The sequence below is a fragment of the Anas acuta genome, chromosome 20 (assembly GCF_963932015.1).
Source record: "Anas acuta chromosome 20, bAnaAcu1.1, whole genome shotgun sequence".
Taxonomy (NCBI): domain Eukaryota; kingdom Metazoa; phylum Chordata; class Aves; order Anseriformes; family Anatidae; genus Anas; species Anas acuta.
The window spans coordinates 289,506-317,401 of record NC_088998.1 but is presented as its reverse complement, the minus strand read 5'-3'; the positions used below and the strand labels follow the sequence as shown (position 1 = coordinate 317,401).

Below are 27,896 nucleotides of genomic sequence, written 5' to 3'. Positions count from 1 at the left end.
AATAATTTACCTTCATCCTGCCCACCATACTGTTCAGGATAGTGATGACTCCTGGGCCTTGAGGCAAGCTTTTATTCTTTCCATCATTTACAATAACTTCTCATTAGTAGGTGAACATGAAACTCCATTAACATGGTTTTGGCTTCAGTCAGTGATTTATCCTTTTGTTTTTCTTTTGATCCTTTATTAGGTGCAGGTGGGACACTTCAGGAAGGTGAATTTTCATCAGCATGGTGGAGGAGATAATACTTTCTCAAAAAGAACAACTCAGCAGGCTGTGGTCTTTTTGCAGCCTGGTAGCAAGTAGTGTCAGCCTTGCCACCTCCATGTGTGTCTTATCACAGCTACCCACTTGCTGAAGCTCCAGAGCGCTTCTCCCATCCTCTTTTAATTCTTGCAGATTTCACCCAGTCACTGATGATGCTCGCTTCTAACTTGCGTGCCTCTATGACAGATGGAGGGTCAGCTGGATTGTGTCCTCTAGAGAAAGCAGAGCAGTATGAGCTAGTTAGGGGAGAGCACTACATTTTGGCTAAGCCGTATCTTTGTCTCTTGCATAGGGAAAGCACAGCCAGGGAACTAATGGACACGAGATCATCTCTTTAGTCTCATGGTTTGTACTTCATATTTAAACCCCAGAAAACAAGTAAACATAATGCCCAACAAGCTCAGGGGAGGCTAGACAAGCACAGAGTTCTCCCTTGCGTCATTGGCTGTTGCCCTCTGCTGGAGGACTGAAGGCTGATGGTTAATGCCTGGAGACACTGGACTGCTTCATATGACTGATTGCCACAGGCCATCAAACACTCATGGCAAGCAGAACATGTTCCAAGAAAGTACGTGAGTTTAGGGATGAGTCCTGCATAACCTGTCTTCCGTGAAGGCTATAAGACCACTTGCATTAGGTTAGAAAATGACTCCAAAATTATGCCTTAACAGTCTGGTATCCAGTTTTATTTAAATAAAGTATCTCCTTGTTCTGTGGACTGTGGCTAGCTAAGACCAAACACCCATGGCAGTAGGATCTTGGCATCCAAAGGAAAGTGACCTGTCAGTTACTTCATACTTACCGGAGATCCAGGTGATGAGCACCTCCTTTAATGCTTATTACAATTAGTGAAGGACTTAGGCTGCTATTTATCTGGAATGAAAGGAACAGAGACAAACTCTCACTGAGTAACCAAGCAGAACTGGACATCAGTTCTGAAAACTGATGTGGGTAGGAGTGATGAAATGCATGGGAAGAGATTGTTGGTATAGCTGGTACTGTGTGCATGACTAACTCCTCTTGAGTCAAACCCTCTGACTCAGGTAAATTGGAGGTTTCCCATAATATGAAAACCCAGCCTAATTTAGAGAAGGCAGTTTGAAATACAAGGCTCATCCACCCTAAGGACGCTGTTCCTTTTGTAGCTGGGACTGCCAAGCCAGCCTAAAACAAGGGACCACCTGCAGTATAATCAAGAGTTCAATTAACTCAAAATCCTGTTTTGAGTCTTTTAAAAGTAGAGTTCTATCACCACTCTGAATTTTTGTTGACTCTAAACTGAAATGTTCCCAGGTTTAGATTGATGATTACAGCAACTGTCTGATCTAACAAAACATGCTGAGAAAGGAAAATTCAAGGCACATGCAGTGCTGAGACTGTCTTGAAATAGAATTGCAACAGGTTAAGGTTCATAGAATCATAGAATGGTTTGGGTTGAAAGAGACCATACAGTTCTATGCCCCAGGGACACCTCCCACCAGCCCAGGCTGCCCAAAAACGGATCCAACCTGGCCTTGAACACTTCCAGGGGTGGGGTAGACCCACAAGGTGCTGGATTTCTGACGTGGCTGCTCTACGCAGGAAGCCACTGCTACTGCTGCAATGTTCCTGGCTGTTTGGCTACTCACTACTCAAACATGTCTGTCATTAACATCCGGCGACTCCTGAATGGTTCAGCATAAAACAGCCACTTGCAGAAATTCAGATAGGCTAAAGTTGTATTGCCAGCACTGATTTGAAAGGGTGAGGTGGGCAGTGCATCACCTGGGAAGGCTGCTGTCTGTGCTTGGTAGATGGGAGTTAACCTGCTTACCCCACCTCCAGCCCATGGGTCCAAGTCTCCATTTGAAAAAATGATGTTGCTTGCACTTTTCAAGTCTGAAATTCAAAGATGACATTTGACAGGCTTCCTTTCTGCCCATTTACCCACAGGCGTTTGGCTTCTACAGCAAATAAAAACAGTAACAGAAAACACAGGACAACAGAACTTCCCACTTCCATTTCAGAGAGAGAAAAGTCTGCTCAAGCCCTTATGCTGGGCCTGGTGGCTGTGTTTTTCTGCTTGTTAGGCACTTGTTAGCTGTGCCTGTCCCTGCAGGGCTCAGCCAGGCTAAAGGAATGCAGGGAGCAAATATGAGCTACGTGATGAGCACCCAACACAACACACCTCCTCCCCAGAAGTTTGTCTGCAGCCACTGTGCTCTTGGCTTCACGCTCCATTTGCTCTGACAGTACTGTTCTCTCATGGCTTCTGTGAAGGGCATCTTGGGGAACATGTCAGTTACGTTGTTGCTGTCAAACGTTAAGTTGATCTCTGTACAGACCTGAAAGAGGTAAAAGAACTGCCATTGGAGGTAGAGGTGGAGGGTGGGGGGAGGGTGGGGAGGAATAAATGGGGCAGCTGTTGAAGCTTGCTGGTGTCTCTAACACCTTACCTGATAGTCCCAGGCCTCAGCATCCATGCCAGTGCCACAGCCTGTGGGATCAGCACAGGGCCGGTACAGTTGGTATATGTCATAACACTGTACTGAGCCAGAGGAGTTGTAAAATACCCCTGCCAGGTGGAAACACAACACAAAGCCAACTTACCATTAACTCTCTGCCCTCTCAGCCACAGCCTTTGTGAAAGTCGTGCATCCAAGACCAAGGAAAGGGTAAATACCCCTGGTAAGTGAGCAGGTAAGGAAGGAAAAGCCCTAGCAGCATATGTATCAGCTTTGGGTTATGATCACAACTTTATGCCAAAGTGTTCATAAGGTCTCGCTACCATCTATGTTCTATCCCTTTGTTATAAATGAGGTCTCAACTCAATCTGAATTTTGTAATATTTATAAAACAAATACTTATAAAAGGTATAAAAGCTATAAAAGGTATAAAAGGCAAGTAAACAGCGCTGGGTGTGCGGGGAGTCTACGCTCCACCAACATGCACACACAAACATCAAACATTCTAAATATACAGAACATTGCTTTACATACTAAACCCGAGTACGCCTATACATATGTACAATCAGGACAGGTAACAAACAATCCTTTAAGTTCCATGGCTTAACAGTCTCCATTTTCCATTCCTTTTCTTGATTACTAACAAGTCTCCATTTTCCATTCCCTTTGAACAATATGTCTTGCTTTAAGTTGTCAAGCAACTCGGTCTTCAGGCCTTCTGTATCCCGTTCCTCCCAGATTGAAGAAAAGCAGATCCATCTCCTTTTCAAGGCCACTGGGCCTGGGTCAAAAGGCACATTCAGGTCAGCAGGGGGTGTAACAGCAAAAGCCTTCGATGGCTGTAGCAGCAGAGGGGCCCGTGGCGTAGCAGTCAGATCAGTACAGGAGCCTGCAGCTCCCTCACTACCTGGCAAACCACATGTTTGTGATTGTGGCTCCACATGGCTCTTCAAGGCCTCAGAGACTGCTCGCCAGGTGCCGAGCAATCCCACTGCAACCTTGTCATTTTTAGTTGCAGAGTCCCACACCTTGACCTCAGTTTGGTCCCATATTTCAGGCTCATAAACTGTCCAATTGTTAATAAGGAGAATGAGCTGTAAGGTTACCAGGACAGTCTTTGTTCCTAAGGACATGTGATTCCCCATAATGTGCAACTGCTTACCAGCGAGAGGCAGTTGTGTGCACGGGTCCGCTTCTCTCAGCTCGAGCTTCTCTCCAGCTCCAGTGTGCCTGTTTCCAGTGACTTTCTGTGCGAGCTTCTCTGAGCAGTTTGCTGAGTCTGGCCAAACCTGTCTTCATGAGGCAATCAATATGCCTGCTCCTGTCCTGGTCTCCATTCTGCCAGCCTGTTCCTCTTCACTTCTTTTTCCTGCTTCTTTACTGATGTAACTTCATCGTGTTGCCTTTTTTATCTTGAGGGCAGGCTCCCCTCTTATACCCTTCTCTCCACAGCAGTTCTTTTCAAAACAACTTTTCATTGGTCAAACAACTTTGAATGTAACAACAACAGCAAACACCCAGAAACATCCATGGCTTAATGGCTGGAGAACAAGAGAACCAGCTGGGGAACAAGAAACCAGAGACTGCATGGAGTCTCCTGAATCACCCTTCTTTGTTCCCTCTAAACTCTTTTATATTCCTGATGGCCTCGTCGTTAAGAGTCTAATGTTATCTCAACCACGGGGTTTTCCAACCCCCATGGCCACATTCCCAAATCTCCCCCTTCTTTATTAATATCAACCATTTTCTTGACACGGATTACCACACCATATGTAACACCTTGCTTCTGCTGCATCCACAGTTAGGAAGAGGCTCCCAAAAGTTTCCTGCTAGATCTGCTCATGCCAAAAGCTGAGTGAGCAGCTCACTAGTCTTTGGGAGGGCCCCAGCCTCCAATCCCTAATGCACCCAAGAGCAGGCTGTATAGAGAAAATTAGTCCCCAGCACAACAGGCTTCAAACTGAACTGGACGTATCTGCTGACACCATCCTCCTCCCCCTCCCACAAAGTATCTGTTGTGTGAATGCATCTAATTAAGCAAGAAGGCCAAGGGGGTGCATGTCACAAGATTTTGTTTGACTGTTGTTCAAAAAGGGAATGATGGCATGTGCAGGCTTGCCCTGATGAAAGCACCTGACCACAGGGTCCAGTGAAGCATAGCTGGGGAGCTACAAAGGAATGAGTTGCTTTTGTGCAGATGGGTAGTTACCAGATAGCAGGAGGAGGAATGCAGTAACGCCAGTGTCATAGCCCACAGGCAAAACCCACAAACACTGCTTCTGTGATAACTAGCACCAACAGCTCTGCTGGCAAACAACCCCACTTAGCTCTGTGAGGAATACAGCACTCAGCTCCTGCAGACGCAACCTGAAAAAGTATGATGAGGAGAGAAGTTGCTGCTGTGTCTGCATTTTGAATGGGTTGGTGGAGCAAGCAGCACAGCCTTAGCTCCCTCAAAGCATGAAACCCCTGGTTCATCTGCAGATGACTGCACAGGAGATGTACTGAGCATACAACGACGAGTCCTGGGACTATGCTGTTCACAACGAAGTTGTTCAGCTTGCAGACCAACATGGAGAGGCTTGTGTCTGACACTTATCTGGTGAGACTCCTAGAAGGGATCAGCAGCCTTCATGCCCAGAAAGCACTGTGTGATGTAACACTGGAGGCAGAAGGGGTTTGCTTTCCAGCACACAAGATCATTTTAGCGTCAGCAAGTAATTACTGCAAGATCCTATTTGTTGGAAACTTGACAAGAGTGGGAAGCTTGGATCATAACATCCATCTGAAAGCCATCAGTGCTGCAGGGCTGAGGAATGTTCTCAACTTCATTTACTCCAACAAATTAGATCTTTCGTTACAGAATATTGAGGAGACGTTCAAAGCAGCAGAAACCCTTCTTGTTCGTGAAGTCATCAAGCTATGCTTCAAATTTCTGGAGGGCTGTTTGAACTGTGAGAACTGCATGGATGTTCTTAACATTGCTAAAAAACTTGGTCTGGCAGAGTTGAGACAGAAAGCCACGTGCTATGTGGGGCAGAATTACAAACAGATACTGGCTGATCCTCAGTGCTTGAAAGATCTTGACAGAGGAACCCTTTGTGAAATCTTAGACAGGACCAACACAGAGGGGTGCAGTGAGCTGGAACTGTTCAGAGCTGCTGTGAACTGGCTGCAGCATGACCGCACACGGCTGGAAGATGCAGCAGACATTTTAAGGCGCATAAGATTCCCTCTCATTCCTTTACAGGATCTGCAGGAATTTGTTCAGGAAATACCTTTTATGAAGCTAGATTCAGGCTGCCACAGACACCTTCAGGAGGCTCTGACTTACCAATCCCTGCTATATGCTCAGCCACTCCTGCAGACCCAATGCACAAGCCTCCGCTCCAGTTCCACCACGCTGCTTATTGCTGGTGGCAGAACCATTGACAACTGCATTTGCAGAGAGATGTGGGCTGCCGACAAGAGCTGCAGCACATGGTACAAGGTTGGGGACCTCCGTGTGCCGTTGTACAATCACTGTGTAGCCATCATCAGTGACTTCCTCTTTGTCATTGGGGGACAGTGCAAATTTGATCCCATGGGAAAGCAACCATCAAATGAGGTAAGACCCGAGAAACCTTTAGACTTGGAAAAATATATAGGGAAGAGAGGGAGGGAGGGAGGGAGGGAATGTTACTCGGCTTGCTCACTGAAGGTCTCCCACTTCTACATACTAGAATTGCAGAGTATCTTGCTTTTGGAAAGGACCCACAAGAATCATTCAGTTCAAGTCCCACTTCCACATAGGACCACACTAAAATCAGACCCTGATATAAATGAGGTCTCAACTCAATCTGAATTTTGTAATATTTATAAAACAAATACTTATAAAAGGTATAAAAGCTATAAAAGGTATAAAAGGCAAGTAAACAGCGCTGGGTGTGCGGGTAGTCCATGCTCCACCAACATGCACACACAAACATCAAACATTCTAAATATACAGAACATTGCTTTACATACTAACCCGAGTATGCCTATACATACGTACAATCAGGATAGGTAACAAACAATCCTTTAAGTTCCATGGCTTAACAGTCTCCCATTTTCCATTCCTTTTCTTGATTACTAACAAGTCTCCATTTTCCATTCCCTTTGAACAATATGTCTTGCTTTAAGTTGTCAAGCAACTCGGTCTTCAGGCCTTCTGTATCCCGTTCCTCCCAGATTGAAGAAAAGCAGATCCATCTCCTTTTCAAGGCCACTGGGCCTGGGTCAAAAGGCACATTCAGGTCAGCAGGGGGTGTAACAGCAAAAGCCTTCGATGGCTGTAGCAGCAGAGGGGCCCGTGGCGTAGCAGTCAGATCAGTACAGGAGCCTGCAGCTCCCTCACTACCTGGCAAACCACATGTTTGTGATTGTGGCTCCACATGGCTCTTCAAGGCCTCAGAGACTGCTCGCCAGGTGCCGAGCAATCCCACTGCAACCTTGTCATTTTTAGTTGCAGAGTCCCACACCTTGACCTCAGTTTGGTCCCATATTTCAGGCTCATAAACTGTCCAATTGTTAATAAGGAGAATGAGCTGTAAGGTTACCAGGACAGTCTTTGTTCCTAAGGTCATGTGATTCCCCATAATGTGCAACTGCTTACCAGCGAGAGGCAGTTGTGTGCACGGGTCCGCTTCTCTCAGCTCGAGCTTCTCTCCAGCTCCAGTGTGCCTGTTTCCAGTGACTTTCTGTGCGAGCTTCTCTGAGCAGTTTGCTGAGTCTGGCCAAACCTGTCTTCATGAGGCAATCAATATGCCTGCTCCTGTCCTGGTCTCCATTCTGCCAGCCTGTTCCTCTTCACTTCTTTTTCCTGCTTCTTTACTGATGTAACTTCATCGTGTTGCCTTTTTTATCTTGAGGGCAGGCTCCCCTCTTATACCCTTCTCTCCACAGCAGTTCTTTTCAAAACAACTTTTCATTGGTCAAACAACTTTGAATGTAACAACAACAGCAAACACCCAGAAACATCCATGGCTTAATGGCTGGAGAACAAGAGAACCAGCTGGAGAACAAGAAACCAGAGACTGCATGGAGTCTCCTGAATCACCCTTCTTTGTTCCCTCTAAACTCTTTTATATTCCTGATGGCCTCGTCGTTAAGAGTCTAATGTTATCTCAACCACAGGGTTTTCCAACCCCCATGGCCACATTCCCAAATCTCCCCCTTCTTTATTAATATCAACCATTTTCTTGACACGAATTACCACTCCATACATAACAGACCCTATATCTGAAAACATTGTCCAAATGCTTCCTGAATTCTTGGTAGCTTTGGTGCTGTAAACAGTTTCTTGGGCAGGCTGTTCCAGTGCCCAAACACCTCTTGGCGAAGAACCTTTTCCTAACACCCAGCCTGACCCTCCCCTGTTGCAGCTCTATGCTGTTCCCTTGGGTCCTGTAGCTGTTTCCAGAGAGCAGAGATCAGCACCTGGCCCTCCGCAGGGATGCCAGCTCCATCAGCAAGGTACTGCTGTTTCAGGTGTCCAGCTCTGAATGTAAACCATGCCTCAGCCCAGAGAAAATGTTTATCAGTTCTTGAAGCCACATGAGATGCAAAGCCAGGCACCTGCTTTCTGCTAACCATCTCCTGTTTGGTATATTTCTAGGTTTTCCGATTTGATCCACGCAACACTTCCTGGCTCCAGGTTGCCAGCATGCTGGAGCAGCGGACACGCTTCCATGCGGATGTACTGTCTGATCATATCTTTTCTGTGGGTGGTGGGACACTGCTGGGGACCCTCACCCGCACTGTGGAATCATACCAGCCCGCTGACAACAAGTGGGAGTTTGCAGCTCCTTTCCCCGTGCCTATTGCTGATCATGCAGGCACAGTACACAAGGGAGTCCTCTATATTTCAGGTGACAAAGCTAATCAAAATCAGCATATTCCCATATACTTTCATTGATTTTTTAGTGGCATCTGAACATCGTAGTCCAAGCCTGTACCTACACCAACACCCACAGCTTTTCCTGCTGTGTCAGCACAACCTCACTGTGTCTTGAATTGCAGGAGCCATTTTTTTTCCATGACATTAAACATGACATCATCTACTTGCAAACCACACTCCTACTTGGTTCTGACCTTGCAGTCCTGGCTAAAATCCCAAAGCTTTGCTGTCTGAAAGGTAAATGAGGGCCCTAGTGCTAGGGATGGGATTATACTCTGGTATTAATCTGAAGGGAAGATGTGGGACTAACTCCCCTGCACTATACTGTTAGTCCATATAAAAATAGGTACAGTGCAGGTTCTTACCTTCTTACCTGCAGGACCTGTACAGCTCTTATCCTCTAAGAGACCCCTTGGTCTTTACAAGGATCTTTGGTAGATGGTGCAGTATGTATGTTTAACAAGAAAGCACCATGGATTTAAACATTTCACGGAACTGCTGGAGGATCTTTAGGTTCTACAGCTACTAATTCAGACTTGAAAGATAGTCTTTAGTTTGTCCTTGGAAAAGCACTGTGGTGTTTGTTTTATTGATCTGCAGTTAAAAGTCCTGGGGTCTGCCTATCATTGCTATAGGATCCATGCTTCTTAACCCCCTTATTGCCAGCTGGGATCCCTGTGCTGATCTAGTCCACATTAATTTTTAACTGTACATTTGCAAAGACCTGCACTTACCTGCAACTATTTGTACACCTAAGGTCTGGAGAGCAGAAAAGGCAGTACAGAGGCTGTCTTAAAGCAACACACACTCCACTGACAGCAGAACACTTCTTGTACTGGCTGTGCAGATGACCAAAAAGGAAGGATACTGGTTCAGCCAGAGGAAAAGCTGAGGCTCGGGTACAAGTCCCTGCTTTGGCTCAGTTGACCCATGGTACCACAGAAAGCTCATTTAACTGCTGTTTGTCTTGATTCCTACTGGACAGCAAGGACAAAATTGCCTCCTAGCTTCACAGAGCTTCAAACATGCTGTAGTGATCTAGGCTGGATAACACTATTCCAGAAGTACCCCTTATGTAAAAGACCTGACCTGTCTATAACATTAATTTCCCTCTAAAATCAGTGGTGTAACTGCAAATTTGATTTACCCTGCCCAAGCAAACTCAGAAATTAAGTGTTACTTTAATAAAAGATGTAAAAATAAGTTCCATGCAGACAAAGTGCCTATGTTGTCCTGGTTTTGGCTGGGACAAAAGTTAATTTAACCAAAGCTAATTTTCTTCATAGAAAAGAGAAGGTGCTGTGTTTTGAGTTTTTGATGAAAATAGCAGTGATAGCACACCAATGTATTCAGTTGTTGCTGAGCAGTGTTTACAGAGTCAAGACTTTTCTATTTCTTGTGCTGCCCTGCCAGTGAGGAGGCTGCATGAGAGCTGGGAGGGGACATAGCCAGTACAGTTGGCCTAAAATGGCCAAAGCAATATTATATTCCATACCATAGAATGTCATGCTCAACAATAAAACTGGGGGGATGGGGAAGGAGGAAGGGGGGACATGGGGAGTTGTGGCATTTGTCTTCTCAAGAAACCGTTATATGTGATGGTATTGCTTTCCTGGAAATTACTGAACATCTGCTTGCTGATGGGAAATAGCAAAAAAAAACCATATTTTGCTTTGCTTGCATGCACAGCTTTTGCTTTACCTAGTATACTATCTTTATCTCAACCCACAAGTTTTTCTAACTTTTACCTTTCTGATTCTCACCCCAGCGCACTGTTGTTGAGTAATAAGTGGCTGTGTGGAGCTCAGCAGCCTAATGGGGTTACAGCACAATGCATACAGAGAAAGCATCAAAGCCCCAGGAAGCTGGGCATATGCCCAGCCAGAAGTATCACCTTCATTTTTTGCAAAGCCTCTCTGCAGGTTGGAATTCAACAGGCAGAAAGTTAAAAGTATTTACCCTTCCAATAGCAGCACTTTTGACCTGTAAGGAGCTTTTTATGTCAGCCCTGAAATACACAAATGAGTGCCTAAAAGAGAAAGTTGATGATAGCAATGGCAGATTGGCTCTGAACTTTGAATCTTTGTCAGTAGTTCAAAGAACTTCAAGTGTTTTTCTTTTAAAAAACTATTTGGTGACTCTGTGTGCTGGAAGCAGATTCTGTAACTAAAGCCGTTTTTGCTTCCTGGTTGCACCGGAAATACCCCAAGAGCTGATACAAAACTCATTTGTGAATAACTATCTGTAGAAACAGTTGGAACTATTTTTTAAAAATAATATCTAAGAAGCTCACGTTTTAAATTTCATACCATGTCAGCTCTGCTGATGTTTGCAGAATGTTTTCTGGATGTTTGGGTAGTGAGGCACTGTAACAGGTTGCCCAGAGAGGTTGTGGATGCCCCATCCCTGGAGGTGTTCAAGACCAGATTGCATAGAGCCTTATCCAACCTGATCTAGTGGGATGCATCCCTGCCCATGGCAGGGGTTTGAAGCTATATGATCTTTAAGGTCCCTTCCAACCCAAGCTATTCTACGATTCTGAGACTGACAGATGGATTTTCAAGATTTCTGCTCTTCTTCTAGGAGGCTTCTCAGCAGGTAAAACCTTACGAGACACTTACAGCTACCTCCCCCACCTCCAACGTTGGACTAGCAACTCTGCCATGACCTTTACCCGCTGTGATCATGGGATGGCTACAGTAAAAGACAGAATCTTTTGCATTGGAGGAAGGACACTAAAAGGAGTAAGTTCATTTGTTCTTGTAACACCAATTCTCTTCCAAAATGGAGTCTCTGTACTGCTAGGCCCTGACTACATTATTTTATCCAGATGACCAACAACTTTATTATTTTTGTTCTCTTAGTGAACTTGTGTAGCTGCAAGTTAGGCCAGTAAGCTTATGCAAGCATACCTGCCCAAAATCATGCCCACTAAAAGCTGCCTTGTCATATCCTGTTTGCCAGGGTACAAAGGCTGTTTAAAGCTCTATTTTACATAGAGAAAACATACAGTGTAGCTGCAGCCTAATGCAGGAAAACCTAAGGGTAAAATTGCTCATGTACCTGCCCCAAATATGTTGATTTTCCTTGTTTGTGCTGAGAGGGTATGAAACACTGGCAAATAGAAGAGGAATGAATTGCAGTGAAGACACCAGCCTAGATTTTAGGAGACGTAAGTTCATATCCTGGAATGGATCATTCAAATCATTCAAAGATCATTCAGCAATTCCTATTTGAAAGCAAAGATCCAGGATCCCATGCCCAATTTTGGCATGGCCAGTGCTGTTTCTTTCAAAGGAATGAATGTGCCTTTGAGTACTTAATTGCTTACTGAGGAAGTGATAGAAATCTGTAAAGAGAAACTGCACATCAGATCTGACATCAAATTCCTCCAGATGACACAAACTCAGTTATCATCTAGAATTCAGTGCACTGTAGCTCTCTTCCCATGAGGTCCTCCATAATGTGTTAAGTCTACGTAGACCAGGAAGGACTTAGGCTAAACCAATTCCAGTATGTTCCTGTGGCTCATTCCTCCCATTTTCCAAGAACAAGCATATTTTAAAGCAGTTCTTGAATGGCATTATTTTATTTTATTCAGCTTCTTTTAATGCTTTGATTTCTAAATTAAGACTGAAGATGTGGCACCTTGAGCTCCGCTATATTCAAACACATGTCAAGATTTCCTCTACCATGAGCCAAACAAGCCTGATGTGACATTGATACCTGCTTGAGGTGTAATATGATGGATCAGTGTTGGTCTGGTTCTTTGCAGGTGGAGGAATGGATTCACGTTGATGCAACAGAGTACTATTGTCCTGTAAATGATCAGTGGACAACGCTGACACTATCCCCATTCAGCGGCTGCCAATTCAGTATCACAGCCTGTGAGTCTATGCTCTACCTCACAGGAGGTGGGTCACTACACGACATGCAAAAAGAAGACAGTGTTTTCATGTATGACATAGAGGGGCAGGTATGGAAGAAAGCCGGTTCCCTGCCTAAAGCTCTGGTTGATCATGCCTCTTGCATGATTAAGTTGTCCCAAGTGAATGCAACTGGTGAGCCAGGGAGAGGCACAAAGTGCTCCCTCACCAGCAGGAGGGAGAAATGTACTCCCAGCTTGTTCATCACAAAGAAAAAAAAGTCCCACTCTTCCTCTGAAGAGAAGTAGGATGTGAATAGGTCGAGCTGATCTGACAGTGTTTGCCAAGAGGTTAGTGCTTTAGCAACACTTCTAGTTCTCTAGCCAAACATTTTCAGCTGTGATTTAGAATTGACACTTTATATTGCTGGCTGACAATTTATGTACTCACAGAGATAAGCATATACCATGCATTCACAATTGTCTTGCCACTCAGTTAAGATTGTAGGGCATTATGATGGCAACCTTGTCCTCAACTAGCAGACCAGAGAACTTCCTTCAGTGAACATGCACTGAATCTGTGACTGCTTGAGCCAGAGTATGGGTAAACATTTAGAAAAGAACCAAGTACCTTAGAAGTCACATTTCATCGAAAGTCAACAGCATGCAATATTTTTGCAGCAAGGGCCACAATGGCTGAAAAATTTTACAAGGATAAGTTTGAAAAGGTGAGAGAATGAACCTGCCATCATGCATTCCAATGGATGAAACCAATACAGCACAAACCATCCCACTGGAAAATCAGAGTTGTACCAGCTCCCACAATACATAAACCACATAATGATAAGACAGCTCTACTTACAGGTTGTACTGGGGGTAAAACCACCACACAGGTGCTTCTAGAAAATAGGATTTTAAATGAAAGACCAATCTGATAAGATTAACTCACCAACAAGAGCTGCCAGGCCTTGAATTGGGTCTGTCTGGGCAAGAATTTGTTCACAGCCAACCTGGATGAGACACATTACAGGCAAATTGCAGGCATGACAGGTAACAGTCTATGCCACAGAAGGGATAAACAGGAAGATTTGTCTAAAGTATCACTTGCATATTTGATTGCAACATCTTTTTGGTGTTTTTTCCTCTCTCTAGCAACAAAATACATACAAACAGTGAGAAAGAACTAAGACAGCCTGTTTCTTTTCCAAGGTAAGCATCCACAGCTATGTGGAGGACACTTACAAGGAACAGTTCTTCCTCCTGCAATCAGAATATTTTAATGCCCTTCTCAAAGGAGGTTAGAATAATATTTCCATTTTACAGATCATTAAACAGAACCTAGAAGGGAGCTGGATGGCCAGTGGAGCCAGAGACAGCAACTCCTGGATCCCTGTAATACATGGCCTGTAGCACCTCTTGCACAGTGTGCATTTTGCTCCAGGTAGGATTTACACCACAAATGTCAGCTGCTGTCTTAGCCACAAGGCCAGAAGGATGTACAGTTCCATAAGCCTGGTGTACAGGAGTGCAGCAGAGAACAGAAGCACAAGGCTGACAGCAAAGCAGAAGTCAAGAGCTGCAATAGCGACAGGTGATCTGGGACCTTTTTCAGGCCCCAGTTGCTGTCTAAGAAGTGTTTGTAACCCTCTGAGAACCAGGCTCTTTTCCCACACTTGGCCATCTCCTACTCTTAAAAGTTTTTGGGTTTTCTAGTCTCCATAGCAGCAGGCATTTCTCCTCATTGTACTCTGAGGTGTAGCATTTTGCCAGATGATACTTTAAAAAGGAACCCGATTTTTAGAACTCCAACCTACCCACCAAGAAAAATATGTCTATGAAAGTGTTTAAAGGCAGGCTACCACAAAACTACATTTTTTGAAATGCTGTATATTTTAGCAATCAAAAACTGAAGTCAACAAGCTTGCACAGGCCATTTTGTCTAAAGTAAACACAGAGAATGGCAGGTATGGCTCCAGCAAGCCCTCCCTGACACTCCTAATAGCAATGCATTTCAAACACAACAGCCACCATCTCAGAGGGGCTTAAAACATGTAGATTTATCATCACAGTGGAAGTGCTATAACCCACCACTACCTCTCCCTGTCACCACCACCCGGTGATGTGTACCTGACTGCACCCCATGCTGTGCAGCCCTGTACTCAGGTCATCGAGGTGTATGTCCCTCCCTTCAGAAAGTGTAATTCTCACCTGTGTCCTGGTACTCACCTTCACTGGATTAGCAGGGAGGTGACCCATGAAATCAGTTTTGTAAGGGTAGTCCATCATGGCCATCATGGTGAAGGCATTTCTAGCAAAACCAAAAAGCTGGTAAACATCCTCCTTGTTAGAAATCTTATTGCATGTAGCCATTTTGCTGCTGATTTCATCATAAGCTACAGAATAAAAGCAAATGAAAGGCATGAACTTTAACAGAGTAAACCAATACCAGGCTGCAGCATCTTGTTTCACTCAAGGATAATGAGATATGTAACACATAGTTGAGGTTTCCAGCAGGAAGGATATGTTACATCTAAATTTACACAAACACAGATGTTCAGGCAAAGCCTTCCTGTGTGGCTTCACTGGCTTGAAGCCTGCATCTCCCCCTCATGAGACACAGAAACCGTCCTGGGGAACATCGGTGGAAGCAGCACCCTCTGAGACAGAACAGTTGAGGCTGATGCAGTGAAAAGAGCAGTAAGTACAAGGCTGTCCTCCCCAGCACCCTGTGTGGCAACGTCCCCCTTGCTCCCTCAGGCTCTGCTGCCTCCCACCTGCTGTGCCCTTCAGAGCCAAGCAGGACGGTCTCATCAATCAGGCTCTTGTGCAGGAGAACAGATATCCAAGCACAGATATCACAGATATTACCAGCATCAAATACAAGGTGTTTTTGAACACTCTTTTTTTTTTTTCCTGCAGAAAAGACTGTTTAATTAACACAGTGCAATCCTCCATATAGATATTTGCATTTTAGTGTCCATTACTAATTATAATACTGATTGAAACTGTTTGTGAAATCAAAAATCAATCATGCAAGCAGGAAGGTCAGGCAGACATTTGCATTGATTTAGCTGGAACCCAGTTAAGGCCTAACCAAAAACCTGACAGAGTCAACTTTTTGCCCCCATCCCAGAGTCTACCTACCCCTGGGAAACAGTCTGTGGGGCCATTTGTTCTTACCTCCACTCAGGCACAGATTCTTAATCTGATGGAAGGCTTTGCGTACAGCTGTGACACAGTCTGGTCCAGACTTCTGGAAGTCCTGAAAGGACAGAAAACAACAGGATTACAGTTGTACAGAGGAGATATATGCAGAGCACATTCACAACTCACAGCACATTCACAACTGAAACAAACTCAGAGCTATCATCTGAACAGGGGTTCCGAGAAGAAATTATGCTGCACAGGGAAGCTGCCAGAAGTACCAGGAGATGACAGAAGTTACTTGCCCACTATGGCCAGAATCGCATCTGCATCTCCAGAAGCAATGACGGTTGTGCTTCTGCTTTAAGCTCCAGACAATCAGAATGTGCCACCACAAACTAACAGCCTGCACAGCTCAGACCAAGCAGTAATTGTTTCACCAGGTCACTACTGGGACTAGCCTTTCGACAAAACACTTAGCACTTTGTGGAGCCATTAGACTGAACATGAAACAATGAGAGTAGACATGTGCCTTGACCAGGACATGGGAACAGGTACCAGACTATTAGGGCCAAGAGCTGTTTTTTATTTTTAAAACATATAGTAGAGGCCTCCTACTGTACTTTGTCTGTAAGAAGGAGCCACACAGGGCTGTGCACTGGATTGCGAAACCAAGACCTGCTTTTCTTCTTAAGCCTGCCAGTGACCTACCAGATGACCAAGAAGGCCAAGTCTTCTTTTCTCAGGAAAAGCACTACTGATCCTCTTGAAAAAGCACTGTAAAGTATGCTTGAAGAGCTGTGGCTGGTTATGCTATTGGAACAAGTTGTTTCTGCCACTGAAGGCTCTAGCAACCTAAACTGTTTCTCTTCTGTCAGCTTGTAAGGCAGTTTGAGATCTGCCCACAACCAGTACTTTGTAATAGTAAGTAGTAGGGCTCTTTTAAGGTCTCTTCATCATGTGAGAACCACTAGCTAAGCGTTTTTCTTACAAAGACGCAGCCTCAACTAGAAACAGATATGGGATATTCCTTTGACTCCTCTCTGTGCCTTTTTGTCTGAAAGTTCAAGAAATCACTTTGGGATTTTCCATGGTTTAAATCTCCTTCTGTGTGTGCTTATTGTCAACTAATGGCTCTAGACTGTAGCATGCAGATTAGTCAGTCTGGGATGGAAGAGTAAGTCTGTTCTGGCTGCAGTGACCACTGAGGTCCCTGAGAGGCTAATGCCGAACTGCTGCAGTGTGCTGCCTGACACATAAGGAACCACTGCCGCTTTCGCTTTTCCCCAGTAGACCGTTATGGACATAGAAACAAGTCAGCTGAGCTGTTGCAGAGGCAGGAGGCATTACAGACATTCCAAGAAAAGCTGTTCCAACTTGGCAATCAAAGCTTTCAGGCTGCCAGCTTTACTTTTTTGAATTATACCTAATTCAGAAGTCTAAACCAATCTGAAGTTGATAGCTTGGCCAGCCCCTGCAGCAGTAAACTTACAGGAAGCATGTGTGTTGCTGTGCATGTATTCTTCACACTAGGGCTTTCTGTCTGGCTGCAGGGATGGCAGTTGGTGTACATATAAACCTAGTCTTATGCAAATACCATACACAGAATAAACTTTCTGACCTTTGCTCACTTCCCCTGTGAGCTGTAGGCTCATGAAATGTGCCAGAAATGCTCATTAAAAGTAATAGAGAAAGCTGCTTTGAGAGAACATACTCTGACTCAGAAGCAGAAAGCTGAAGAGAGAGCTCCCACAATGATTCACAGAAGGTTTGTGCCTTGATTAGTATTAACAGCTCTCAGAGACATTTGTTTACTGAGCAGGGCAGCTGAGTTCAGCCTTCAGATGCACAGGGTTGCTGTTATGCAGACATGCTGAAGGTGGAAGGAATTACTTTGAAAACAACTCAAAGTGCTTGCTTAGTATCTGAGTTAGTTTTTTTTTTTCTTTTTTTTTTTTTTTTCCCTCACATGAAAAGGTCAAAGCCCTGTTTTCAGGGGTGTGTAATGACTCACAGCACATTCACAACTGAAACAAGTCAGAGCTATCATCTGAACAGGGGTTCTGAGAAGGAATTCACTTCATCCAGAGAAGAATTCCCACTATTGAGCATGTTAGACTATTGAGTGATACCATATATTCAAAATGTATAATTTTAAGACAAGATGTCTTTTGTTCACTTATATACTTAAAGTTTCAAATGCTATTGAGTTTATTTTCACAACAGTCTTCTTTATGCTTACCAGTAATACTGTCTGCGCTGTAAGTCTCTGCATTAAAATAAGGTTTTATATACATGTAACAAGAGCAAAAGGACCACATCATACACAGGTAGTTCACACAAAGCCACATGTGTCACCCAGATCTAAAAAATCATACTAAAGAGGCAAAACAGCCACCATCACAAGCTTTCAGTACTACCAGCTAGTACATTTCTTTCCATGTAAACTAAATGCAAGTCAGTTCTCAACAATACTCCCACAGATACTTTCATTTATTCTGATGTTCTTAGGATGTGAAAGCCACATTTAAATTTTGGTTTTCAGTGAATCCAGGACACCATGCACGTTTTTATTTAGTGAAATATTCAAGTTCTTCATTGAAATACAACCATTTTGAGACTAAGGATCTACAGTGAATCATAAATATCAATGCAAAAACATTTTGAAAGAGGATTTGAACAATTAATTATCCATTTTTTTTCAGCCAGGTATAAAAGAAAACTTTCAGCCTGTAATTTGTACAACTCACTAGAAATGGAAAAGTGAATTCTTAGTGGTACTAAACATCATGGAACTGTTTTGTGTTGCTTACAAGAGCAGCATCTTTGAGCCCTGAGCTGCCCCAGCCACAGCAACACTCAAGACTATTTGCAGCTGCTGCTTTTCCTTGCAGATCTGTCTAGCAATGATGCTGCAAAAATAGCTGTCTGTTTAAAGACATGGAAAAGAAAAAAAATCCTGCCTTCTTAAAGAAAGAAGAAAAATGTTCTTGCAAAGAGCTACTACTTACTGCTGTTACATCTCTGAAGAACTGAGTGGGGTCTCCAAGCCCAGCCACAGACAACAGAGGAGCACTAGCAGCTAATGCTCCAGCTACAATGTTCGGGTACTTCATCCTCATGTAAGCGCTCAGCATTCCTCCATAGCTGGCACAGGACAGAGAAGAGTTATTTCCTTTAACAGACAGATTATAACATACTAACTTGAAAGTTCAGGCCAGCAGGCACAAGCTCACTGAACTCAAAACAACAAAATGTTTATGCAAATCTAGGTGTCATCCTTATGTAAAAATACCGAGTTATAGTTAATGAGCTGTACACAGCACGTTCTACTGACTTTTCCCCAGACCCTGAAGTCAACTCTTATGGGAATACACTAGCCCAATTGGATTCTGCAGACAAATAAAAATGCTGCCTTTATCTAACTCTGCCCCATCCTGACCATGTCTTGATGATTTCAGTGCAGAACCAACTGGGGCTCAAGTCAAGCTGTCATTACCTAATGGGTGAAGGAGACAACATTTTGCATATAGGATTATAAAGACTGTCTAAAGAGCTAACAAGCAAAGGGTGTCCCTGGACACTACAGAATATTCAGCTCCCTCTACTGCTGGGAAGTGGGACGCAGTCATCTTGGGCAACCCAAATGACAGCTTCATGAATTATCAGCAAAGGCCTAGGGAATGGGAGACATTAACAAATACCACATCAAAACTCAAAGCTGCCTTGACAGCTTCAGTGACAGGGCCACAGTTCTGCAGATATATCTGGGATTGCTAGATAAACCCAATGCCACAAAAGTTATTCAGATGCAAATTTTTTTGAGTTACTCTGAGGTCATTCCTGGGGCTGATAAATGACAACCCTAACACAGAGATAACTACACCTTGTCTGACTCCAGCCTCTTCACTCACAGCTCAGAAGTATTCAGGTCCCACATCACCCACATGTAAAGCCATATACTTTTCTCTAACTCTGGTCTTGGAAACAGAAAAAAGAAATTGACACAAGAAAATTCAGTTCTACTGGATAGCTTGGCAAAACTGTAAGCAACTTAAGGTTGTTGTTCCCCCCTCCCCCTTGCCCCCTCTTCCCTCCCCCCCCCCCCCCCCCCAAGAAACATGTTGCTCCAATACTGCTATATTTCAGTATTCTTCAGATAGGTTTAGTGCTGTTTAGAGCTGCTGCATGTTTAACTCCGATTTACAAACAAACAGCTGTAGTCTAATGGCTAGCAGGTCTCACTGAATCCCACCTCCCCACCCCAGGACTGTCCTGGCCCTTTTTACACTAGCTACTGTCCTGGTAGACATGGTACAAACACCACTGTGATCAACAATCCAGTCAGCACTACAGTGAGCTGCAGTGTAATGATAATCACCTGATCAAATGCTTTTTAGCTCACTGCAATGTCTGAGAAGCCCTGTACTCATTGGAAACCTTTTAAAGAGAAGCACCTCTCTGTATGACTGTAGGAAGCCATTCAAGAGACAGGGACATGATATCAACACAGCTCTGAACTGCAGCTGAGCAAGCATTTTGAGGAAGGATGTCTGTTGGAAGCCAGGACTAAACAAGCAGCAGATTACAGAGCAGAATTATAAAAGATCCTACAATGAAAATGGCTAGATACTGATAAGGAGGCTGTGTTTAATAAAAAGCTGGAGGGCCTCAAGAAAGAATATTTTACCAATTATTGATTTTCAGCATTTTTCATGTAAAATCATGTGATACTGCAGGAGGAACTTATCTTCCGCAGTTCTGGCTGACTTGTACATTAAAGATGTCTAGATACATCCAGTCTCCAAAACAAACATTCCCAAAGGCAACCACAAGTCAAGACTAATTCTTAATGGGAGAGCTGCCTGGGTCCTGGAGATAAGCTCTCAAGGAGCTCAGGCACGTATGCTGTCTATAGAATAGCTTAGAGCTCTGCCTCTAAAGCTTGCTGGAGAGCTAAATGGAACTATAAGAACACCACAACTGTGTCTAGGAAAGGATGCAGAGAAGGGAAGAACCACACACAACCTTTACCTGCCTCCAAAAGCAATGACAGGGCAGTCTGCAGCACCATACTGTTGCTTAAGCTCAGTAATTAGCACTGCGTAGTCAGCAAGGGCTTGTTCCACAGTAAGCAGACCAGTCCTCTTCAGCTGTATTGACTCATGTCCAAATGGAAGAGACTTGCCATAGTACCTCTGAAAGCAAGGAGATATGCTGCAAAAATGTTGGTGTCAAAGCCTGGGCCTTCCCTGTTCTTCATGATAGGAATGGGACAAGTGTGCACAAATGGGAAGTGATAACAGAGCACACACCATCCCCTTAACTTGTTCTTAACTGAGCAAATGCTCAGATTCTCCAGAATCTGCTTATATCAGATAAATAGAGACCTTCAGGATATGTCCCATAAAGGATGGGAAAGTTCAGGACAAGCTACTTCAGTGGGTGCCAAGTAGAGCCTTGACATGTCTCTCTCATGAAATCCCCAACTAGAAAAGGGAACAGTGTATAATCTCTTCATGCATAGGTTGGAGAATAATAGATTTGTTAGGGTGGTGTACCTAGGAACAGGATGGTTTGGGACTTCAGAGGCTAGAAAGGAAAACATTACCTTAACAAAAGAACTCTCCAGTCCAGTGTGGAGTTCAAGATCAGTATAAACTATTTACAACAGCACTGATCTAAATCAAATATGCCATAGGATAAGTTTTACTGAAACAGTAGTCTCTATCCTGGATTGGTGGTAGGCATAATAAAAAAAATATCAGAGGCTGTGGTTAAATAATGAAGAGCTACTACTATGACAAGAAAGCCTGCAGCAGGTCTACCTCTGCTTTGTGGCAAGAGATATTATTTTTCTGGACCTGGAGAAAGATGAATTTGGTAATACTAACACAACTCTATAATATGCATAATGACTAAAATACTCACATGCTCAGCAAATATCACAAGTGCTTCCTGTTCCTCTGCTAATTCAAATATGAAGTCGGAGTTCTGAGCAAAAGTCCAGATATCACCTTCATTGCCAGTATAGAGAAAGACTGGTCCAAATCCTTTGTTCCAGAACTTTACTGAGTGAGGTAATTGACAGAAGACATAAAACAAAAACAAACAAAACTGTCAGAGCATGAAATGTCTGGTTTTGGTGACTTTGGACAGGAGCTTAATGAGGAAGAACTATTTGAACAGGCTGATCCCTGAGACCTGTGTTGGGGAATATAGATGATAGAAAGGCCAGGCTACAGAAATCTGTCATTTGAGCAGGGTTCAGTAAGAGCTTCCATGAGATCACTATATGGCCTGGAACTTTTACTTCTGCCTAAAACTCCTGAAAATCTCAGATCTACAAGGAATTTGCAAACAGCTGCCCCCAAAAGAGTGATTTCCCATTTATATACCCATTTCAACCCAAATTGTCCCAAAACACTTGTACAGATCACTTTTCCTACAAAATGAACATTGAGGAATTGCCTGCCTCTTTCTACTGCTTTTATTGTGATGTACAACCCAGAGACAAGCTGTAAATAACATTTGTTTTATCTTCTGATCTGTCTATAACTGATGGCAAATTGAGACTACCAGGAGAAGCTGACTGATGATGCCAATACTTGCTTGTGTAACACATGGCTGCTTTAGTGCTGACTTTGTCAAACGTTTGATTTTAGCTTACTCTTAAATTGTACAGGAGTCAAGGGGGGTGGGGGGGAGAATAAATAGCTTTCTTCAACAAGACTTCAGACTGTCAGTTAAGCATTACATTTATCACCTAAAGGGAACCTCCAACAGAGGTCATGCTATGGATGCAACTGCAGCATGTCAGGCAAGGCTGTTACTGTTAACAAATATTCTCAATGCAGACCTGCCAGAGCAAGTATTGGCTTGGAAACAGGCCTGAAATACGTCATTAGTGAAATTCTTCATCTTTGTTAACAAAAAGGCTGATTCTTTTTGTGTTGCATCTGTTTTGGGTATCAGGTAGGAAACTGAAGTGCTCTATTTACTCTGGCATTTCTTCTCATATGCTTCATGGCTTCTGTAGCAAACAGCTGTGCACAAGAGCCAAAAACACAGACAGGTTGCTTAAACATATCTATTTACAGACTTAAATCCTGGGGCAACTGCCAGCTAACCTCAAGACAGTCAGATGCCTGGTTGTGAAATAGTCTCCTTGAATTTCTCACTGATAATCCAAAGACTTGTATTGCACAAGAAGCAGAAAGAGGGAAAAGAAACTACTCAACATGTTTTGTTTCTCACAGATAAATTTAGCTCTAAATTTACAGACTTTGCCCTGGCAAGTCATGCAGATAAAACATAACACCTTAAAAATCAACTTTTGCAATGCTTTAGACCAGGTGATCCCTAAGTTCTGCTGAAAAGCGGTCATTTTATTTGTGAAATTTCAGTCCTGGGTATGCCATCAAAATTCACTAATTTCTGATCTTTGTGCCAAAGTGATCCCTGAGCTCATGCTTGGTATAATACATATAACAAGATGACAGTGATGAACAAGCTGCAGAGTAACAGATAATGAGAAGGCAATAATGTGTCTAACAGGCTCCAGGCACAGGCCTGTAGGCCTCAGATGACAGTGTGTGAGTGCTAGGACTGGGCAGCGCTACCCAGAGGTAGGTAGCACTCTGGGCTGATGCTAATTGCAGCGCCACACTTGCTGTCTCACTGCAAATCTCCCTGATAACTCCAAGCACACAGTACTCAAAAACATCTGACACTAGTTATTGAAATTATGATGAAAATGAAAGCACATTGCTTGGAAAAGCCTCCTCTCTCGCACTTCTTGTCACTCAGAAGATAACTCATTATTTAGCTAGAAAGACAGACACTGCAGGCTCCTTGTACTCTTTGTTCAGCATGCCTTAAGCTATCTAAAGCTGTTGGGTTGTGAATAATGTGAAACACAGGCCCAGGAGACATCTTTCTTGGAGTTGTCTTCAGGTGTAAGAATCACCAGTACTGACTGCAACATTTGGGTCACTGTTTTTCCTGATGCACTGAAGTTGCACTTGTAAGAAGATACTGTGTCTAACTGAAAATACACATGCACAGGGCAAGCCCAGTTCAAACCTACCACTGCCATTTTTTCTTACCTGCTCACATTGCTAAGAGGCCAATCTCCACATCTGCACCACACATCTCATTACCAGAATGAGGAACTGAAGGGGACGAGAGGAGAGGCTAAGCAAAGTGGGTCGTTATGGGCTGGTGCTCGGATCAGGCCTACTCCTGGCAGATCAGCACAGCTCTCTGAGAGGCTCTGTCCCTGTGCACGAGTGGCAAGCCTTTGGAAAGCTCGATTGCTGCCACAGGCCGCAGTGCACCCCCGGGGCCCAGGACCCACCTGAGACCAGGTACCGCTGCGGGAAGGTCCCGTTGCTACAGGTCTCGAAGCTGAAGTGGTCCCGCACCTGCTGGAAGAACCGCTCCTCCAGGCCAGGCCCCACTGGCCGGGCAGCTGGAGGAAAGGACCATCAGTGCAGGGCTGACCGACGACGGCCGCCACCCCCTGGCCGCCACCGCGGCGCGGCGTGGCCAGACCCGGCCCGGCCCAGCCCGGCTGGCGGGAGGGTGCCGGCCTGTCCGTATCCGTCTGGGGCGGGGGAGCCCAGAGTGCCCAGCCGGTGAGGCCCGGGCCGACTGGGGGCTCTCGCCCGGAGGGGACGGAGCCGGGCGGGCTCGCAGCACAGCACGGGGCGCAAGGAATAGGAGCAAGGGCCCGCCTCGGGCACCCACCGGGCGCGCTGTGGGCCGGCAGCAGCAGCGGGAAGAGGCAGAAGAGCAGCAGCAGCGGTGGGTGCGTTCCCATGGCAACCTCCCGCTCGCGCCTCCGCTCCGCGAGCACCGACCCGACCGCCGGCGCTGGGCAAAGAACCCCGCGGCCCGCGGTGTCCCGTGATAACGCCCCCTCACGTGACCACACGGGCGCCATATCTACCGAGGCACCGCCGTGTATGGGGGCGTTGCGTCAGCTGCTGCTTTTGCGCGCAGCTGGGCCCTGCTGGGGGCTTATGCAGGCAGCGCGGACCCCGAGCCCGCTGGGCCCCGTGCAGCTGGCGGCAGGATGGAGCTGAGCATCGGCAGGGCGCAGTGACAGTGTGCTAGGGCAGGGGTGGTAAGGCGTTCGTGGTGATGCTTGGTGATGAGAGCAGCTGGTGGGATTGCTGTGCCTGCCATTGACTGTGCAGCAAGCTCCTTGCTGGGAGCATGTGGGGCATCGTGGGCAGCAGGCAGGCTGTCTGTGCCAGCTGCTCTCTGGGCCTCCTGCTTCAGTGTTGGAAGCCCAGCTTGTGCAATGAGGATGAGGAAGGTGAAATTCAGCACGGCTCTGTGCTGGTGCTAGGCCACCACTCCACCCCTGCAGATCTGGGGAATGCTGTTGCGCAGGGGGTGCGGAGTCTCCAAACTGTAATACACCATGTTATAAATGAGGTCTCAACTCAATCTGAATTTTGTAATATTTATAAAACAAATATTTCTAAAAGGTATAAAAGGCAAGTAAACAGTGCTGGGTGTGCAGGGAGTCTACACTCCACCAACATGCACACACAAACCCTTTGTGAAATCTTAGACAGGACCAACACAGAGGGGTGCAGTGAGCTGGAACTGTTCAGAGCTGCTGTGAACTGGCTGCAGCATGACCGCACACGGCTGGAAGATGCAGCAGACATTTTAAGGCGCATAAGATTCCCTCTCATTCCTTTACAGGATCTGCAGGAATTTGTTCAGGAAATACCTTTTATGAAGCTAGATTCAGGCTGCCACAGACACCTTCAGGAGGCTCTGACTTACCAATCCCTGCTATATGCTCAGCCACTCCTGCAGACCCAATGCACAAGCCTCCGCTCCAGTTCCACCACGGTGCTTATGGCTGGTGGCAGAACCATTGACAACTGCATTTGCAGAGAGATGTGGGCTGCCGACAAGAGCTGCAGCACATGGTACAAGGTTGGGGACCTCCGTGTGCCGTTGTACAATCACTGTGTAGCCATCATCAGTGACTTCCTCTTTGTCATTGGGGGACAGTGCAAATTTGATCCCATGGGAAAGCAACCATCAAATGAGGTAAGACCCGAGAAACCTTTAGACTTGGAAAAATATATAGGGAAGAGAGGGAGGGAGGGAGGGAGGGAGGGAGGGAGGGAGGGAGGGAATGTTACTCGGCTTGCTCACTGAAGGTCTCCCACTTCTACATACTAGAATTGCAGAGTATCTTGCTTTTGGAAAGGACCCACAAGAATCATTTAGTTCAAGTCCCACTTCCACATAGGACCACACTAAAATCAGATCCTGTTATAAATGAGGTCTCAACTCAATCTGAATTTTGTAATATTTATAAAACAAATACTTATAAAAGGTATAAAAGGCAAGTAAACAGCGCTGGGTGTGCGGGTAGTCTATGCTCCACCAACATGCACACACAAACATCAAACATTCTAAATATACAGAACATTGCTTTACATACTAAACCCGAGTACGCCTATACATATGTACAATCAGGACAGGTAACAAACAATCCTTTAAGTTCCATGGCTTAACAGTCTCCATTTTCCATTCCCTTTGAACAATATGTCTTGCTTTAAGTTGTCAAGCAACTCGGTCTTCAGGCCTTCTGTATCCCGTTCCTCCCAGATTGAAGAAAAGCAGATCCATCTCCTTTTCAAGGCCAATGGTCCTGGGTCAAAAGGCACATTCAGGTCAACAGGGGGTGTAACAGCAAAAGCCTTCGATGGCTGTAGCAGCAGAGGGGCCCGTGGCGTAGCAGTCAGATCAGTACAGGAGCCTGCAGCTCCCTCACTACCTGGCAAACCACATGTTTGTGATTGTGGCTCCACATGGCTCTTCAAGGCCTCAGAGACTGCTCGCCAGGTGCCGAGCAATCCCACTGCAACCTTGTCATTTTTAGTTGCAGAGTCCCACACCTTGACCTCAGTTTGGTCCCATATTTCAGGCTCATAAACTGTCCAATTGTTAATAAGGAGAATGAGCTGTAAGGTTACCAGGACACTCTTTGTTCCTAAGGACATGTGAGTCCCCATAATGTGCAACTGCTTACCAGCGAGAGGCAGTTGTGTGCACGGGTCCGCTTCTCTCAGCTCGAGCTTCTCTCCAGCTCCAGTGTGCCTGTTTCCAGCGATTTTCTGTGCGAGCTTCTCTGAGCAGTTTGCTGAGTCTGGCCAAACCTGTCTTCATGAGGCAATCAATATGCCTGCTCCTGTCCTGGTCTCCATTCTGCCAGCCTGTTTCTCTTCACTTCTTTTTCCTGCTTCTTTATTGATGTAACTTCATTGTGTTGCCTTTTTTATCTTGAGGGCAGGCTCCCCTCTTATACCCTTCTCTCCACAGCAGTTCTTTTCAAAACAACTTTTCATTGGTCAAACAACTTTGAATGTAACAACAACAGCAAACACCCAGAAACATCCATGGCTTAATGGCTGGAGAACAAGAGAACCAGCTGGGGAACAAGAAACCAGAGACTGCATGGAGTCTCCTGAATCACCCTTCTTTGTTCCCTCTAAACTCTTTTATATTCCTGATGGCCTCGTCGTTAAGAGTCTAATGTTATCTCAACCATGGTGCTTTCCAACCCCCATGGTCACATTCCCAGATCTCCCCCTTCTTTATTAATATCAACCATTTTCTCAACACGAATTACCACTCCATATATAACAACCATAAATGTTTGTTCATTGTCTTTTGTATTATAAAAACAAGGAGTTCTTTTTGAGGAGCGGGAGTTGCGAAAGCTCCCTGCTGAAGTAAGGAGCTGTATAATACTTGGCTAGACACTATGAAAATTCTTTTGCTTAATGTAACAAAAAAGAGAACCTCCTCCCCTTCTCTCCTTCTGTATCTCAGTTGCCTCTTTTGTTCAAGGACACTGTTGCAAAGCTCATGTAACCATCTCCTGATAAATTGCTAAACTAGTGTATCAACATCCTGCCTTCCTGTCTCATGCTGGGCCAACATGACCAAGTAAAAAAAGAAGTTGAACCACAACGCCAAGGAAGACTATGGCCTTCATCTTCACGACCACCAGAGGAGAGAGACGACCCCGTAGCAACAGTGCGTGCAGTCACAGAATATACCAGGATGTGCTGTGTAATCCCGGAATTACCAAGATATAAAAAGGGACCCTGGCGGGGGTGGGGTGTGCACGGTTGGCGGAGCTGAGACTCCCCGGCCGCCCAAAGCTGTTTTGCTTGCTGTTGGCTTACTCAATAAATTCCTTTCTATGATTAA

General features: G+C 45.0%; 2 protein-coding genes and 1 long non-coding RNA gene across 3 annotated transcripts; 2 read left to right on the top strand and 1 right to left on the bottom strand.

The window, feature by feature from the left end:
* Window positions 1-57: 57 nt before the first annotated feature.
* Window positions 58-24,600, bottom strand: DPP7 (dipeptidyl peptidase 7). The gene is made up of 13 exons (XM_068656896.1): window positions 24,390-24,600; window positions 23,998-24,111; window positions 21,570-21,709; window positions 20,673-20,836; window positions 18,650-18,785; window positions 15,675-15,756; window positions 14,721-14,887; window positions 13,444-13,504; window positions 2,704-2,822; window positions 2,436-2,592; window positions 2,082-2,146; window positions 1,071-1,141; window positions 58-480 (listed from the first exon to the last, which is right to left on the bottom strand). Exons 1-13 carry the CDS (start codon window positions 24,583-24,585, stop codon window positions 345-347), a joined length of 1,608 nt encoding a protein of 535 aa, XP_068512997.1. The 5' UTR covers window positions 24,586-24,600; the 3' UTR covers window positions 58-344.
* Window positions 2,822-27,896, top strand: LOC137842616 (uncharacterized). The gene is made up of 3 exons (XR_011089123.1): window positions 2,822-3,067; window positions 25,086-25,718; window positions 27,582-27,896. It is a non-coding gene; the product is annotated as an uncharacterized lncRNA (long non-coding RNA).
* Window positions 4,638-13,666, top strand: LOC137842614 (kelch-like protein 9). The gene is made up of 4 exons (XM_068656899.1): window positions 4,638-6,319; window positions 8,348-8,600; window positions 11,213-11,373; window positions 12,405-13,666. The coding sequence occupies exons 1-4, from the start codon at window positions 5,246-5,248 to the stop codon at window positions 12,801-12,803; spliced, it is 1,887 nt and encodes a 628-aa protein (XP_068513000.1). The 5' UTR covers window positions 4,638-5,245; the 3' UTR covers window positions 12,804-13,666.

What these genes read in the sequence shown, in the direction of transcription:
- DPP7 (XM_068656896.1), bottom strand. Translation starts at nt 24,585, where the DNA reads ATGGCGCCCGTGTGGTCACGTGAGGGGGCGTTATCACGGGACACCGCG. An exon ending in GTCATTGCTTTTGGAGGCAG is followed by an intron (nt 18,786 to 20,672) that starts GTAAAGGTTGTG and finishes GTCCTGTGCCAG; the next exon opens with CTATGGAGGAATGCTGAGCG. An exon ending in AGGCCTGGCAGCTCTTGTTG is followed by an intron (nt 2,823 to 13,443) that starts GTGAGTTAATCT and finishes TCCACCTGGCAG; the next exon opens with GGGTATTTTACAACTCCTCT.
- LOC137842614 (XM_068656899.1), top strand. Translation starts at nt 5,246, where the DNA reads ATGCTGTTCACAACGAAGTTGTTCAGCTTGCAGACCAACATGGAGAGG. An exon ending in GGGAGTCCTCTATATTTCAG is followed by an intron (nt 8,601 to 11,212) that starts GTGACAAAGCTA and finishes CTCTTCTTCTAG; the next exon opens with GAGGCTTCTCAGCAGGTAAA. An exon ending in GAGGAAGGACACTAAAAGGA is followed by an intron (nt 11,374 to 12,404) that starts GTAAGTTCATTT and finishes GGTTCTTTGCAG; the next exon opens with GTGGAGGAATGGATTCACGT.